The sequence below is a fragment of the Trachurus trachurus genome (genome assembly GCF_905171665.1).
Source record: "Trachurus trachurus genome assembly, chromosome: 17".
Taxonomy (NCBI): domain Eukaryota; kingdom Metazoa; phylum Chordata; class Actinopteri; order Carangiformes; family Carangidae; genus Trachurus; species Trachurus trachurus.
This window is the reverse complement of record NC_139900.1, coordinates 33,081,652-33,099,393: the sequence shown is the minus strand read 5'-3', so window position 1 is coordinate 33,099,393 and position 17,742 is coordinate 33,081,652. Positions and strand designations below refer to the sequence as shown.

General features: G+C 42.0%; 2 protein-coding genes across 5 annotated transcripts; both read left to right on the top strand.

Annotated features, from left to right (window-relative positions):
• The first annotated feature begins 3,624 nt into the window (after nucleotides 1-3,624).
• LOC310999998 (midnolin-like) lies at nucleotides 3,625-7,818 on the top strand. The gene is made up of 7 exons (XM_083990633.1): nucleotides 3,625-4,054; nucleotides 4,189-4,276; nucleotides 4,384-4,446; nucleotides 5,231-5,794; nucleotides 5,944-6,049; nucleotides 6,141-6,386; nucleotides 7,210-7,818. The coding sequence occupies exons 1-7, from the start codon at nucleotides 3,813-3,815 to the stop codon at nucleotides 7,380-7,382; spliced, it is 1,482 nt and encodes a 493-aa protein (XP_083846759.1). The 5' UTR covers nucleotides 3,625-3,812; the 3' UTR covers nucleotides 7,383-7,818.
• Nucleotides 7,819-13,193: 5,375 nt separating this feature from the next.
• Nucleotides 13,194-16,887, top strand: cirbpa (cold inducible RNA binding protein a). 4 transcript variants are annotated; one of them, XR_014596114.1, is made up of 7 exons: nucleotides 13,194-13,328; nucleotides 14,079-14,178; nucleotides 14,292-14,398; nucleotides 14,816-14,948; nucleotides 15,045-15,215; nucleotides 15,300-15,358; nucleotides 15,948-16,887. XR_014596114.1 is itself a non-coding variant. In XM_083991786.1 (7 exons), exons 2-7 carry the CDS (start codon nucleotides 14,079-14,081, stop codon nucleotides 15,959-15,961), a joined length of 543 nt encoding a protein of 180 aa, XP_083847912.1. In that variant the 5' UTR covers nucleotides 13,194-13,328; the 3' UTR covers nucleotides 15,962-16,887. The 4 variants fall into 4 exon arrangements, 3 of the variants coding, with proteins under 3 accessions (XP_083847912.1, XP_083847911.1, XP_083847910.1); XM_083991786.1 differs by having other exon boundaries at nucleotides 14,816-14,921; nucleotides 15,054-15,210; XM_083991785.1 differs by having other exon boundaries at nucleotides 15,054-15,210.
• Nucleotides 16,888-17,742: the final 855 nt, after the last annotated feature.

Genomic DNA, 17,742 nt, shown 5'->3' with positions numbered 1-17,742 from the left:
TTCATTTCAAAGACAGACCAAAATAACTTAGGCTACATGTGTTTAGTCACTGCAGCAGCAGCAGCACTGTTAAGTCTGGTGGCACAGTTTCAGTGGTGATGCTATTGATTCAGGAATGTGACCATGTCCTGTGTTCCTTTTCTCTTCAAACATCTGAAACATAAACACATCATGTGGCTTTCAAGGACCATTTACAGGAAATAATGTTGCCACTCTCCACAGACTTTACAGCTGTGTGCTTTTTACGTGCAAACTCGTTCAATAAAATTGTATGAACATGTTGTAGGCATAGCTAATGCATAAAGGCAACGGTGAAGTTGTCTTTTTATGAGCTTCTACAACCCCTACAACATCAGAGACGCTTGTCCTGCTTTGAATATCAGAGGTGTTAGTGTCCCACAGATGTGATATTAGATTGTGAAAACTAAAATAAAATGAAACAGCAGCACATGTAGAGACAGATAATAAAGTCAGTCAACTCATTCGGTTTGCACCTGACATCATTGGAAAACTATAAGAGCAAAAACAAGGAATCATGTTCATAACTTGTGAATAAAACTTTTAACTTTTCAGAGGAAAAGTGGGTTAGCCTACCGGTACTTCTTTTAAAAGTGACTTGATTTAAGTGATTAAAAAACTGGATCAAGACACTTAAAGATGAAAGCTAAGTGCAGTTAACCTTTTGATCCGGAAGTTAAGATTTCACCACTTCCATGTTCCTGAGAGAAAATATGTGAAAGTGGATCATTTTATAAAATGTCCTAAACTCATCTATAAAAGCATAATTCATCCAAATAAAGTGTTTCCACTGCAGCAGCTCTGTGTCTATATGTGGGGAAGTGTGCGGTACACTTTGACGCATAACTTTCTCTGTTCAGAGGATTGGTATGTGGAGTATCTCACCCTCTGATCTGAACTGAGATCACTTTAAACCCTAAAGTTTAAGTGATGTAGACATGAAAGCTCTGACCTGGTGTTTGAATGTTATAGTAGACCACTTTTTTGAGGTGACTTTGTGTGAGTGCAAAGGCCCGACTGACGACCATTAGTCCATTATACTGTGGTATGTGGCACTGCTCCAAGCTGCATTCTTGTCCTGATAAAAATAAACATTAAATAATTAAATAATATTTAGGGACTTGCTGTTCTTTACAGTGGACGGATGAAACAGATGAATGAGTTAAAGACAATGATTAGAAACACATTAGATTCAGTGATTAATTCAATTCAGATTTTTGTCACTATTCCAGATATAAACTGAATCATTTATAAGATCATTGTCAAGCCAGAGATACTCTCCTCCTGTGTGACTGTATCTTCAGATGAGCAGAGAATCATTTGATGTTTTCTCAGTGAAATTCTTGTTGAAATTTTCATGGGATTTTTCATTACAAATTGTTTTTATCCTCAAAATTCCCGTTACTCCAAGGTGTAACATACCAAGGGATTCAAACATCTGGGAAATGATGCCAGGAGAGGCCGTGGAGGGGTGGGAGGAATGTGGAGGGGAGTATGAACACAGTATGTGTGTGTGTGTGTGTGTGTGTGTGTGTGTGTGTGTGTGTGTGTGTGTGTGTGTGTGTGTGTGTGTGTGTGTGTGTGTGTTGCTGGGTGGCTGACGTCAGAGCTGCGTCTGTGCATGCTCTGGAGAGCAGGACATCCTGTGGAATTGTTCTCGGCAAGGCCTGAAGAATGTAAAGCAGCAACCTCTCCCTTCTCGCCAGTCTCAGTGAAATGCCGGAGTGACACGCTGCCATGGAAATTGTTGGGGATGAGGGAGAGTGGGTGTGTGTGGTGGTGGGGGGGGGCTCTGGGAGGGAAGAATCGCCATCAAAATCTCACTGGGACATCGAGTTCCTCCAAGGAAAAGAGACCAAGATGGGATCAGCGTGGGATTCCTTTTCAAATTCCAGTGAAGTCAAGGGTTTAAATGACATTTTCTGTGTCTATATGTGACATTATCTTCAGGGATGTCTTTACAAAGCATATGATTATGATGAAGCACGTCAATACAAGCAGAAATGAAAATAATGGAGCGAAGTGAATAGATGTTTCTCTCACATGCTGCACAGGTTGATTGTTTTCAGACAGAAGAGACACAATGAGACAAACACTATACTATACTATATGTCTGCATTTATAGGAGAACGTGGAGAGGACTGAGTGTGGGGGTGAGGTGAAGAGAGGAAGGTGATATGGGAGTGGAGTGACGCAGGCTGGATAAAGCGGGGGTGTTGTGGGTGCAGCTATTTTTAGCCGACGTGAGGAGACACATATTAGCTGTATTTCTCTGCCCTCTCCTGCTTCCTACGTCACTTTACTCCAAGCTGGTCCTCTCCTCCACACATCATGTGACAGTTGCAGCTGGTGCAGACCCTGCTGTGGACCCGAGGTGGGACACGAATACTAAACAGCAGAGGATGTGAAAGACTGCAGAATGCAACGGGGACTGCAGACTCTCTCTGTGAGCATCTCCTCCTATTTGCTGAGGTTTTACAGCACCGATAGATGTGAGGGACTGGTCAGGGTGTTTCCCTGTCTTCAACCCAGTGCATACCAGTAGCATAGACCTCAGCACCCATGTGACCTTGAAAAGGACTGAGATTGATCTTTAGGTACACTGATGATTTTCTTTCTTTCTTTCTTTTTTTTTACTAGATTTAATCCTGATCCTCCTATTATATCATGAAAAGAATAATTATCAAATAACAACAAAATACACTTGCCATTGCTATTCATTACACATCCCTGCACCTCCAGTGCATATGCAGCAGGAAGTCAATAAGCTCTTCGCATTTTAAATGCTCTGAATCTCAGTGATTTCTTACCGGAGTACCCACATTAAAAAGTCAATGCCATTTTATTCATATAGCACAAAATCACACATTGGTCTCTGATGGCTTTATAATGTGTAAATAGCTTATTAAGAATTGTATCTGTTGTCCGCCTTGCATCCTGGATGATAGGCTGCTCCAGCTGCACCTAGCCCACTGGTTTTATGAAGGCTCATGTTTCACAATTTAAAGTAGGCGATGCTGCGCTCGTAGGCCACATGAATAGGCCCACAGATGAGTTAGTTAGTCACTAATATAATGACACAGCCTGGATTTTTCTTTCAAACGTTAGTTCTACCTGTGTGTCAAGGCAGAAAAACCCCTGCGGTGATGATCGTTATGATCACAGGAGGTAGCCTATACAGTCTAAGTAGATGTGTCTCTGATGGAGAGTATGAGTCACTAGGTCAAAGTCATTAATGTAGAAATATTGATGTTTATCCAGAGGCAAGCTGTGGATAATGATGGCAATAGGCCTAATCACCAGGCAGTAGAAATATCAAACTACGATCCAGCCTGTTTGATTGAGACATGAGACAGAAGTTTTGACATTATGACATCCTGTACAAAATGTTGTGGTGCTGTGCAGATTGCATCATTTATGAATGGTGAGTGAGACACTAAACAGGGTGGAGCCGCGCGAGGAGATGAGCGTTTTTGATTGGACGGTGCATGCTGACTGCGCTTGAGGTTTCCTCTGATTGGCTGGGGGGGCTCCGGTGGGCGGGGCTTAGGCTGAGCCCCGTTCGGTGGTTTACGTTCGGCGGAGTAGAGCTACGTCCGTCACGGCCAGAAAAGAGGAACTGTAACAGGCTGTCGTGTCGTGGGAAGCTGTGCCGTTATCTTCATGCTTCCACACTTTCCCCCGAGGACTGAGGAGCGACACTAAGAAGAAAAACACCGTCGCGTCTCGCCACAACTGATTCCAGCGAGCGGAGCCTGGTTTGGTTTTAACTCGGACATTTCTACAGCAGCTGAATGGAGCCGCAGCAGCAGCAACAGCGGAATCTCTTGAGCTTCGCCCCGGCCCGGTCTGCTGCAGGCTGCGGGGTGGGAGTTTCCACTGCTCAGTCCACGATGAGTTTATCCATCACCTCGACCACTGGTAGTCCCGTGGAGCTCACTGTCCCCCGGGGAGAGACTGTGGAGGGACTGAGGACACGGATCTCCCAAAGACTCAGGCTGCAAACAGACAGAATCCAGCTCCTGCATAGAGACAAGTGAGCTGCTTTATAGGCTACAGTAGTTAGTAGACCCTGCATGCACACTTTGGTAAATCATTAAGTCAGGTCGACTTGCTCATATGATGTGTTTTTTATTGCACTGAGTGACTTTGATATGATTTATGAACTAGGCAGCTGACTGCAGGAAGACTGCTGGACCTGGGTGTAGCAGATGGCAGCAAACTGACCCTGGTGCCTGTCATTGAAGCTGGTTTAATGGTAAGTAAATCAAATGCACACACCCTCTACTTGCTAAGTTGTGCTTGGTGACTGATATTTCCATATGGAATCAGGTTTCACTGTTTGTATTGCTTTTACTGTCACAGTGCTCCAGTACCAAGGCTGAGAGGACTGTCATGGACGTGTTGGAAAGTTTAACAGAAGTTGAGGTGAGAGCTTTGTCGAATGTCTCACTGAACTGCTGCTGAATGCATGAATGAGCATTTGACAAAACATTTTTTGTCCTTGAAGAATTTAAACTATGCATGAATGTGTGTTTATACATTTTTGTTATGGGGCATATGGGAAACATTTCCCAAATACTTTTTCATTTTATCTAAATGATTTGAAATGATCAAAGTCGACGTTATGGAGACGAATGTATGATTCTGTTTTAGGAGTAGAAGCCCCTACCAGCATGTCACAATACTGCACCATGTACATACAGATGAAAAAAGAAAAAAGCTCACGCACATCAAAAAAGTAGCAGGTGCTGAGTCCAGGAAGGTAACAGGACAAAAAGAGGGAGCTCGCCAAACGCTCGAAATGTTGTCCTTGTCCTTTTTTATCATGTAATCCTCCACTAAATGATTTGATATTTTGGGAGAATACAGTGGGGCAAGTTCTCTCCTTTTTGTCTTTTTTCCATGTACATACACACATGCACACACACGTCACTTGAAGCATGAAGAAGAAATGTCACACAGCCCATTTACAGAAGACTATGTCTGATCTGTAATTTTTCCTACAATAGACATTGACTAATTATCTCTCTTTATAGTCGTTGGTATTAGGAAAATAATTCACTTAAATTCAATCATTCATGTACATACATTCTCCTTTATTATTGTATATTATGCATATTATTATGCTCCATAATGTTATTTGCTGTTACCCGATATTATAATATTATCACTATAAGCCTAAAGTGTTTTTTAACTCACTCTCCTGCAGATCAGTGACTTCCTGTCTGGGCGCTCACCTCTGACCATCAACCTGGGAGTCGGTACTCACACGATGTACGTGCAGCTCCAGCTGTCTGCTCAGGATGTGAAGGAGCTGCAGCAGGACGAGGATGTGAGAGTCCAGAGCAGCAGAGAGCTTGAACCTGGCCTGCGGACGGGCGGCAGTGTGACCAACCCCGGCTTCGCCTCAGCCCAGTCCTCCACTACCTCACTACCTGCTTCCCAAACATCCATCCCAGCCCCAGACACCACTGACTCTACATTCCCAATCCAACTTAACCCTCGAACACCTGGACCTTCCTTTGACTCAACGCATCCAAGCCCCCATTTGTCCACCACTGCCCCCCCTGTAAACTGCCATCACCACTCATCTCTATCTCAAAGCTGTCGCTGTGTACACACCTCTCCCCCAGTTATTTCAGCCCATTCTTTGCCCTCCAGTTGCCCACATCCCACCTCTCCCTTACCAGCTGCCACACCAGACTGTTCTCCCACTCCCACCTGCTCCAGTCCTGGACCCTCGAGCCCAGTACCAGCCTCAACCTTCAAAAAGGTGCGTCATACATACTCTTCTTCCAAATCACAAGGTATCATCATGGTTTCACCGCACCCTGTTTTATCAGAATATATTAGCAATATAACAAGCCAGTGAAAAGTTTGTGGTGAAAACAGGAGACAAATATGTATTTTTTCCTTTGACAGGGCACAGCTCATGCTACATCCACTGCAGAGCTGTGCAAACAGCCGGGGGCAGTCATAGAAAGTTTTGTGAGCCACTCTCCAGGCGTCTTCTCGGGGACTTTCTCTGGTAAGTCCTCTTTTATGTGGGAAGAGAAGTGGCCTGATGATAAACAGCAGCAACTGTGTCATTTTCACCTGCTATCTTCTTGTCTTATCAGGCACTTTGGCTCCTCACAGTCAGGCCAGCGTCTGTCACCCTCGACGTGGCATTGCCATCATTCTCCAGATTCTCAATGACCTCCTCAGAGCTGCCTGCTGCCACCAGGGGGCACCACCCACCCTCCCCCAGCACTGTCCTTCTTTTGACCCTCCAGTCAGTCCAGCTGTCACAGCAGAGGAGCCCAGCAAAGACAGAGACAAACCAACTATGACCCAGAGGGTGGAGAACGTCAGTAAAGCTTCAGGTCAGCTTGACCAGATTTTAATACATTAACAGTGCCGACATACAGTTGTTCACTTGGTCACAACAGTAAGGGTTAGTTGAGTTTAAGTGAGCTGAACTAATCTCTGTGGAGTGTATGTAGTATCTGAGGGCCATGGGTTAGAAAATAAGAGCAGGTATAAAGTCTTTCAACCAGCTCTCCTCAAATCAAACATGTACACATGCTTATATTGGAAGTCCAAGAGGTTTTTTTTCATGCCAACCAAACTTTCAGCAATGTGCTGTTGGGGCGGTGTTTAGCTCAGTTGGTAGAGCACCCGCCCCATGTGTTGAGGCTATAGTCCTCACTGCAGGCGGCCCTGGTTTGAATCCTGTGTCCTGTGTGTCACCCACTCTGCCTCCCATTTCCTGTCTCTCTCTCAACTGTCCTCTCCATTAAAGGTGAAAAAAGCCGCAAAAAATATAGGCCTACTTTAAAAAAAAGAAATCTCAGTATTCTGTGTGTTTCCAATTTCCAATTTTATGTATGTTTGAGTACCTATTATAATTCCAAATACATGTATTTTATACTACTCTTCCTTTCCCTTTATTGCATCTGTCATGTATTGCAGTTAGTTTTGATTTCTCAGTACTTTTGTATCAGTTTATTTTCTTTTACATTTTCTGGAGTCTTGTGTATTCAGACCTACAAGAACAGAACTGTCCCATATGTACTTTCAAAGACACTCAAAAATCTGTTAATATATTTCCTATGATAAAATGATTCATGACAGAACGCAATACGCAGACGTCATGTTATTTCTGTGTACAGTGTCTAACTTGCTGTTATTTCCTCTCTCCTGTAGGCGAGGAGAGCCCCCCCCTCCGCTCATCCACAGAGGAGGATCAAACCTTGCAGTGTAAGCTAGAGCGCCTCCAGTTCTTGATGCATCAGCGGCGCCTTCGCAGGCGGTCTCGCAGGAGCTCACACCTCTCACAAACACCTCACCCGTACCATCGTCGTCACCATCGTCCCTAGCCTCCTGATCGGAGAAGATCCACTCACTGTGACGGCAGTGGCAGCTTCCCTTCCCTCGATGAACAGACGGAAACATCACAGAAACCAGAATTAACCACCTCTGTGAAGCAGGTGAAATAACATCGGAGTGCACTCTGGGCAGCTAGAGGGATCCGTTGCCATTTTTATACTGAGTATTTCTGAAGAATGTAAGCCTGAAATATCTATGGACTCTATTTCCTGTGGTTCTCATTGCACTGGGCATGTTATTTCATCTAAGTCCTTCTCTCTGTGGCAGTGGTTCTCATTGCTATGTAGCATATGTCACAAAAGACCCCAGTATCTGTTTTCATGTTATACATCTTGGTGTTTTGTACAAAGTCCTCTTACTGTATGTTTGTTTGTGTGTTCAATGCCTTAACTATACATGTATTGAATGTAAAATTTTTGTTTTGGTCTGTGCAGAGAATGTTTCACTTATGCAATCGTAAGATGTAAACACAAAGAAGCAGAAAATATACAAAGAATAAAGCTTAAAAAAAGGAAAACCCTGGACTGGGTTCAGGGTCTTTAATCAGACATTGGCCCTCAGTCCTTATCACACACATTTTAGCAGCACTGATAGATAAAAGAGGGTCCCAAGCAGCTGATCTCATAACAGTTGTTAAGTAACCTATTGTGTTTTTCTATTTGTTTCCTGATGAAAAACAATCCGTATAGTATAAATGGCACGTGTTGAAGAAAAATCACATGCCCAGGTTCCAAAGTTTACTGTGGTGTGGTGAGTTTAATAGTAATCAGGAAAACGGTGAGCCTACTGACACAGAGGGGGTCTGCGACAAAAGACTGACCCAGAATGAAGGGCAGGGGAACAGATACAGTTGAAGAAAGAGGGGGGTCACATAGTGTTACATGGAAACAAAGGTATTTGCATCTCAAGGTGGAGATTGAAAACAGACAGGATTGAATTAACATGAGACATACAACTGAATTATCAGGGGAGGAGAAGGTGTGTTGGGGGAAGATAGCACTGTAATACAAGTGAATGACATTGTTTAAGGGACACAAGATCAATAGGGTAAACCAGCGGGGTGTGGAGTCAGAGACACTCATAGGTGTAGGGTTTTGCTCTATCCACTACATCAAATGAATATTTTCTTCCACACATGTTATTTGGGCAGTGCCATCCATCATAAAGGCCATTTATTTCAGAAAATCAACATCTAACTATAGCAATGCAGGAAACCCTGGAAGGAGACTGGTCAGGTTTTGTTGGTCTGTAGATTGACTCTGCAGCAGTGGTTAAAGTTAATTCAAATAATCAGAGTGTCACATGAATGAATGGAAATAAGTAATGTTCATCTTTTATTTTATTTACACATTTACATCCATGATGGGGCCACAGCCTACATTTTTCCTATCAACAGTCTTTTTTGGAAAGAGCAACATCATTAGGAGAAACAAGATCATGGAGACAACAGCAAAACAATGAAAATTGAACATTAGAGACTGTCAGGTTGCATGGTCAGCCGTTTACAGATGTCAGTTGTCCCTGAGGAGGTGGTTGATTCTCAGTTTGCCCATAGTGAAAGACATAAATCTTATAAAACATGTCTGAAATCAGTGTCAATCATATTGCAGTTTACCTTGGATTCGATGATACGTTCTCATCTACTTGAGCAGAGTTTGAGGATGGCAGGGTGGCATTTTGAACAAGTGATATCAAGGCAAATCACATACCCTGTATATGACACTCCATTTTTCTATGAGCAGAGCCACTAGAATACAGAGTGAAGAAAGTATTGTGAAAAAGAAAGGTGGGGAGAGGTCAGGATTAGGTTTCGCCATCACTTTCTGCTGGAAATAGAGCAGTAAGGATCAAACATGTCTTGAGGTATTGTGTGGAGTGATGAATGTTAGCGCAATTTCCTGTCATGTCTATATGCCTCTTTGCTATCCACGGTGCATCAAAGGTCAAAACTGTGAAGGAAACCTAGGTCGATATCAGCAGATTTGTTGATTGCAACTACAGTCTAAAGAGAGGGTGGAAGTTTCCCACGACTGGATCTAATCTTATAGAAAGAAAAAGAACAGTTCTGACAGGATAGATAATTGAAAGAAAGGAAACAAACAAACATCCATCTGTTGTCTACAGTTCATCCATGCAGGATTGAAGTGGGGTCAGAGCCAATCCAAGATGATATAAGGTGGGGGTGACCAGTCATCAGTCTATCGCATGGTCACCAACATAGATGAAGGACATAAAATCTCATTACTTTTGGTCTGTAGGAGGAAATTTGAATACAGAGACATAGAGAAAGAGAGAGAGGGAAAGATAGAGAGACCATGCAAACACCATTGAGCTCAACTGAGAACAGGGTGTGTAGCTACAGGAATCTTGAAGTTAATTTTAATACCTTTTTAAGACTTTTTCAAGACCTTCTCAATATTTTTCAACACCTCACCGCCACTTCAAGCTGCAACCATTTACATCAGTGACACTTTTAACTTAACAGTTTTAGTTTGTGATAAAGACTCTAGACCACTATGATACAATATAATTCAAAATAGGCTAGGATAATAAATAAAAGGCAAAGTTTATAAAAAACAAAAACAAAAAAAAAACATTGCTCCACTCTCAAAAAACAAAAACAACAATCTTCTTTTCTTTTTTATGTACCGGTTCATCTTTGTTTTTTAATAAAATGAATGAATTCACACACTTTCATAATGTCTTTTAGGACTCAAACTCTTTGACAGCTAATTCAGAAAAAATAACTTCAAAATTTACGACTTTCTAAAGTCGTGAAAAGACTTTTTAATACTTTTTAAGGGTCTTAATTTTCCCAAAATTGATTTATCACCTTTTGATACTTTTCAAGACCCCGCGGATACCCTGGAGAAAGGAACAGATTATTTCTTTTAACTATCTTAATACAATGGTACGGAACCTTCTTCGGTGAAGTTCTATAACTCCACAATGGTGTCGAGTAGAGGGGGTGGGGAGACTTGGATTGAATACTTTGCATGTTGTATCTGAACCTCTTTCAGTTAATTTCAGAGCACAAGAAAAGATGGGAAATACCAGTGACCGGAGTTGGCCAGTATCGAGGACAACACCCAATATGTTTGATATTAAAAGAGATAGGGAGGAAGCACTACTATTTCATTGGTCTTACTCAAACACCATTAAAATAAAAACAAGCCCCACTGAGTTGGGACTCACTGGATTTTGTCTTGCTAATTGTGGCCGTTGTGTTTTCTCTGTTAGACTCTGACAAGATACTCTGAGTATAAAAGGTGGTGTAATTCAATTAACATGCTGAATCTTTCCCTGATAGATTCATGGGTGTGGTGCTAACAAAGAAAGGAGTGAGAAAAGCTCCTAGACATTGCAGTAGGCTCAAATACAAGTACACAAAAGAATTCCTACAACCCCCACAGCTGTTACTGATTTCAATGGAAACTTTCAAATTTAAGATATTCTGCAAGTTCCACTATCAAATGAATATTTTCTTCCACACATGTTATTTGGACGGTGCCATCAAAGGCCATTTATTTCAGAAAATCAAAACCTGACTATAGCAATGAAGGAAACAATCTTTAGGTTTAACTTAAATTTAATATTTAAATTTCAGTCCCAGATAACTAAACAGACTAAACATGTCAATTTTATTCTAAGAGGACACAAAACAACACTGTTTCTGCTTGATGTATATTTAACCCCACGAAGCAGAACGTGAGCTGCAGTGATGTGCAGCCAACCTGAATACCTCCACTTCCTTAACTTTTGCTCTCTGAGGCTGATGATTCATGAAGATCCTTTAAAAAAAACGAGTGTGGGAGGTTTTTGACATGCAGTTAAGAGTTACAAGGAACCATCGCACCTGTCTTCACTGTGGAAAAACTGAGAAAAATTAAAACCAAGAATTTCACATGAACGCCCACAGCCTCCTCTGGAAACCTCATTGCCTGTCCTTTAGCATAGCTCAGCTCAGAACAGCAGTATAATATAAATGTTGATGCTATAGTAGCCTACATGCTTGCAGATGGGGATCAACGGGTGTGGAGAGCAGCAGCACCATCTGAGTGGCCAGAGAGCTGAACTTCATAATCATAATCAGGAATTTTCATATGACCCCACCTCCACTCATATGACCCCATCCAAATGTCTGTCCTGTGGATCCCACCAAGATCAAGAAGATGATCCACACTGCTTACATGTCTCTTGCCTGCCAGGCTGCATGGGTTTCCCACTGTTTTCAGTTTATAGGCTACTCATTAGCTACTGGCCAGTATAGCCTCATATTTAGCATACAGATACGAGCTAAAGCGTGCCTTATGTAATAGTGCAAAGAGGATGTGGCAGATGACATCTGGCCGGACTTGAGGCCTCCTACACAGATGTGCCTCCCTGTTCACTTCCTACACATGGCATTCAAACACACTTCGATGCTTACAGATGCATGTACAGACACATCTACCTCCCACACAGCCAAGTTGGACATTGGCATAATTCAGGCCTCACACACTTGATCAGTAAATTACCATTATGACTCATGCAAACTGGCACATACAAACAAAGCACTTGAAACATGCTAAATAATGATCCTTAAATATTCCTGATCAGGGAGCCTGATGGATAGTGACGCATGTGAATGTAGCCTGTGGTCTACATGATGCTTATTCCTTTTCAGATTGGTCTGATTGCACTGAAACAGATTCAAAGAATAATGTTAAGTGATAATCTAATTAATGGATTTCTTACCAAACTGGTTTGGGTTTATTTTTGGGTCTAGAGACATAATAGATTCAGTGGAACTTGGGACAAATTGTGGGTTTACAATTTGGTAATTTACTATGTTATAAATAGGACTTACACATGCCTGTCGGTGCCTCATTGCAAGCTTTAACTAGTGTATTTTCCACCTGAACATTTTTGCTTTAATATCTTGAATTATCTTATGTTTTTTATGGTGTTTTCTTAGCCTAAAAGTTAAGGGAAATGTCAGAGATAATTCACCATTTGGATAGGAACTTCATTTGTGATAAGTAACAGTTTATAGTTAAATGGAATAAATATAAATAAATTCAGATGTTACAAGAGAAAAGGTACACACATACATTTACAGCAAGATGTTTAGATTAGGTGTCTAGTAGCAGTGTGGAATGTACCCTGAGAAATGTGTTTCTTGTCATCTACCCATCTCTGTGGGTCATAGTTTCTGGGGATACTGGACACTATCTATTCTTAAGTTAGCTTGGTCAAGAGGTTAAATGTCAGAAAGCATAGGTTAGATTCTGTTTTTAGATCCTGTCTTTGTCTGACCATCCTGGTCAGTTATATCCTTCTGTGGGAGAAGATGGAGTTTTAGAAAACGTATAAGGTTAGAGCTTTAGGCCAAGAGAGAGAGATCTCATATTGGACCAGAGATGCTCCACGATTAGGCATTATTGTACACTGTTCTTCTTCTTGTAATAAACTCTTTTTGAATGCAAGAAAAGACGTGTCGGCAGTGATCCCTTCTCTTCATCAACACATCAATATACCACACTAGCTCTCAGATGTGGTCTCTAATCATACTACCTGTGCACAGAATAATATTGTAATTGAGTGTCAAAAGGACTCATTCCATGTCAAATCGTCACCCTGGGCACATAAATACATTTCTTAGTTTTGTAGTATTAGGTAATACATGTTTATTCCGCTTAACTAAAGTGTTCATTGTTGTAGCCTACTAGTAGTGGTGGTGGTAACATGTCTTGAGTCCATGAATGCATGTGATAGATGGTGTTGCCTCAGCTTCCCCTAGCAGGAGGCGCTGTGGAGCGGCTGAACCTCATTATGAATGCCCGCAGAAGAAGACGGTGTCAGTGTCTACGCGGTGAAAAGCGGAGCTTCCTTTCTTCTCCCTCATTCGACCTGCAGCTCAGCTCATCAGCTCTCTCAGACCTACGAGTGACAAGGTAAAGCCTTTCTTGTGTCTTATCTCGACGGAAATGTCACTGTTTATCTTTGTTTTATTACACATATTCACATGTGTGTGCTTTTGCTAGCCGTGAATTTAAATTTAAATGTTTTTACACGAAAAAACGCCTTGTTGTAGAAACGCATTCAACTGAACAGCAACCCGAAAAAAAATTAATACCGATGTAAATCAGTCGGAAGCTTTTTGTTTCAACAGTAGTGCGGCTATTAGGAAACAAACGTTTAAAACCGGGCGAATTTTCTCGTGAAACCACGGTTTTATCCGTTAACCAGAGCGCTTATGTAACCGTGAGTATAATGCGGCTGCAGCGTGGTTTCGGTCGGTCCGGGAACAAAGTGAGGAGCAGCAGCTCGCTGCTACAAAATGGCGCCGAAAGGAAAAACGCTAGTTAGCTAATCTGCTAGCGAAACGAAACCACGTTTACGGGCCTAAGACCAGGCGAAGCCTTCGACCGATAACACCGCAGTCAATGTGATTAAAACCTGTAAAATTTCACCTCAAATGTTAATAAAACCACAGTAACGATCTTCTAAAAAGCATTTGACACAAATTCGCGGGTAAATACGGTCGCGGCTTCAACGCGGCCACTGACCTACTTTTGTTCGCAATGGCCGTGGCCCGTGTTTATCAGGCCGGGAGGGGAGCGGTGTAATGGCGTCGTGTAAATTGGTGCCTGTGTTGGTTCTAGAGGATTAAAATGTCTCTGTCTTTGTTTCTTACTTTGAAGATGTCGGACGAGGGTAAATTGTTCATCGGAGGACTGAGCTTCGAGACCAATGAGGAGTCTCTGGCTGCGGCCTTCGGCAAATACGGAACCATCGAAAAAGGTAAAAAACACTTTTCTTAATTTTCCTGCAACGTGTAAATACACGAATGTTTTTTGAGTCTTTTTACGCAGTTTGTGGCTTTTATTGATGGTTTTATGTTTTCCCTCCATTAGTGGATGTGATCAGAGACAAAGAGACGGGGAGATCTCGCGGTTTCGGCTTTGTGAAATACGATAACGCAGAAGACGCAAAGGATGCATTGGACGCCATGAACGGCAAGGTAAGCAACAGGATTAGTTTAGTATGTTTATTTTGGTCTCATAAAAACAAATACAATATAAATATAAGACAAATATAAAGGTATAAATACAAAACAAATCAGAACAAAAACACAACAAGCAAATCAATTTACTTTGACCGAAAAGGTGTAGGCTGAAGCATCAGCTTATTTTGCCTACCCTTCTTAAATTAACATTTTTCGTTCACTCAGTTTAAAACATTTTTTACAGAGCAACAACAAAAAGAAAAAAGAAAATTAACCACAATAAAACGTTAAATGAGTGTTTATACTGAAATAGCAAATTTTGCCCATAACATGTGGCTACTTAAATTTACATATCCTTGTTTAACATGATCATGAACTGAAGCATGAGTTTTTCAATTTGTATTTAATTTACTTTTCTTTCTTTTTTTGCAGACTCTCGACGGCAGGGCTATTCGTGTGGATGAAGCAGGAAAGGGCGGGCGCTCCAGAGGAGGTTTCGGATCAGGTCCACGCGGCGGCAGATTCAGTGGTTCTCGGGGTAGGGGTGGCCGTGGGTACTCCCGAGGTGAGACCCTGTGGTCTAATCAAACGCCTCATCGATGATTTCTGAGTTCATCGTTGGTCCCCCTGTATTTATTTTGCTTTTGTCTCTTCTCAATTGACTTTGGAGGTGGCGGATACAACGGAGACCGGGGCTACGGTGACAGAAGCTACGGCGACAGGAGCTTCGGTGGTGGAGAGAGGAGCTTCGGTGGTGGCGGCGGCGGCGGATACAGGAGCGGCGGATACTCCTCAGGCGGCGGCGGTGGCGGATACAGAGAAAATAGGTAAGGTAAAACTACATTTCAAGACATTATTTGGACATAATTTGATATTTATCTTGTATTGATGTTAATTGTGTTTGTCTATCTTCCAGGGGACAGGGTGGATACGGTGACCGCTCTGGATCCTACCGCGATGGATACGACAGTTATGGTAAGCATGCATAAAGTGCATTTGCATCGTGTTTTAGACGTATGTTGGGGCTGTAAGATTCAAACCTAAATGTATGACACTAGCCTAACTTAGCTTATGTTAAACCTAAAGTTAAATGATCTGAATCCATTTGTTAAACACCATCTTCACTTTACTGAATAAGAAAACGGTGGTAAGATGGGAATTAAATGCACTAGATGTCCTCAAACACTGAATTAAGACAATTTTCACAGCCCCAACATATGACGCCTCGTATCGCATACGCTCCTCGGTACCTGTGCCCAAATCGATGCCTCTCCGTATACCGTTGGCAAATTTTGCTAGCCCCGACCCCACCCCACCCCTTCCGCCCCACTCCGATAAAGAGGTTGCAAACGATTTAAAACACTTTAGGTAACATTCAGCGTTTGCTATTCTAATGTTGCTCGTATCACTTGATGGAGTCCTTTAGGCAAAACAAGAAAAAAGGAAAAAAAAAAATAAAGAGGGAGGGTTTTTGGACTTGTCTGGTGGGTTGACGGGGATGTTGTGAAACTCCAGTGTTCGAACTTTCAGTGTCTTTACCTGTGTGCCCACTTCTTATCCTCAGCTACACACGAGTAAACATCTCCCTGATTCAAGATCATCACTTGGCTGGCTGTATTTCAAAGATGCGCTCCTCAAGAAAAATGTCCACGTGTTATTGCTGACCTTAGTTTTGTAGTTCTGTTGTAGTAGCTCAAGCATCTTAAAAAATGTAGCCATGAGTTAGGGTCATTCCTTAACATACCATGTTACAAATTACAGTTCAGGACTCTGCATTGCTCAATTGGGCGTCTTTACTGCTCCGAAAGATCTTTAATTACAATACATCTATAATCTGACTAAATCCACAAGTCCCTATTTGGGCGCTCAATGACTCTCCACTTGGCTTTTCGTTGAACAGCCACCACCATCGCTGTAGACTTTTTGTCCAGCACGTTAAAGTGTTTCCTCATTTAATTCCTTAGTTTTTGAGTTTGTTTTTTTTATATTGAAATATCCGATGGGGCTTGTTTGGTTTTCTTTTTTGTTCTCTTATTTCCCCTCTCAGTCTCTGTGACTCGCCTACCTCCTGTCAGGTTTTAAACTGAGTGAGGAAAGATCCATTTACTCTAGAAAAATACTTTTGGGGGATTTTATGCTAAATTCCTTTTACTATCAAAACTTAGTTTAGCTGAGGCTCCTGTGTGTTCAATTTCCCAAAAGAGTGAATTCCTTTCAGACTGGTGAACTACACATCCGAAGTGGCCGGCTGTTCATGAAGTTGCAAATTGCAGCATGCTACAGTCTGTCCAAGGTATCTTCTGTGCTCTGCTCAACATCTGCATTTTAAATGTGCTGTAAAATGGACTAATCTTGTTTAAGTGATCGAAAATGTAACTTCGTTTCCCCAAAGTAATATCTCAACCGGGAACAGTTTTGTACTTTATGTTCTTTGTATGATCAACCTTTTTTTTTCTTTGTCAGTTTGGCTTCATGGAGCCTATTAAACAGACTGTGGAAAATAATCTTGATTCTTTTGCCTTTCAAAACTACCGCATGGGGGAAGTAAACCGTAGAGCTGTAGGTTGATGTGTTACTGTAATGCTGCGTGAAAATAACTCAACTGCTCAAAGCTCTTGGATGTCTCTGGAGGGCAACTGCAAATTGGCAGCTTAGTCCAAGTGAAGTTGTCTGGATAAGATGGTATGGCAGGATAAACTAATTTGGTCTTTTTTTTTTCTCGATTATTTTTCATTCAAAGTCCACTTCTTTTGAAAAGCCTGGTTTCCTAAAGTCTAAAGATGGGGGTTTTTGGCCCAGTGAATCCTGTACATGTTTCAAAACCATTTTAAAGAGATGTTGACAGACAACTTCATAGTGCACTGAGATCATACCTCTAGTGGGGTTTGATGAATTAGACCTTGAAGTGGCGCATGGAAATGCTGGGAAAAACATCAGCTGGTGTCTGGTCATGTTAATGCTTCATTACATTCAAGAGGTCAGCTACTTCAAAATCCTACAAGTCCTTGGAGAGCGAAGTGTTGCGCCTACCAACAAGTGCTCATCAGAGATGAAAGCTGCTCTCTTGCCTAGGTCATATGTGGAGAAAGTAGGCCAATGCACGTGAGGTAAAAATCTCCTTTTGCTTTGCTCACATCCTTCCAACTCAGTTCTCATTGTTTCCATGAATACCTTCAAGTTAGTCGCTGTGTTTAGTCGACTGCTTCAGATGTCGCCTACAAACATGCCATGGCCTCTTTCCCGATTCTGATTCTTACACAAATGTCCATTGAGGGAAAAAAAATGTTTCTATGAAGCTCCTCTGGATTTTAATGCTCCACCTGAGTCCACCCAAAAGAAAAGCATTGGCCTCTAAGTCA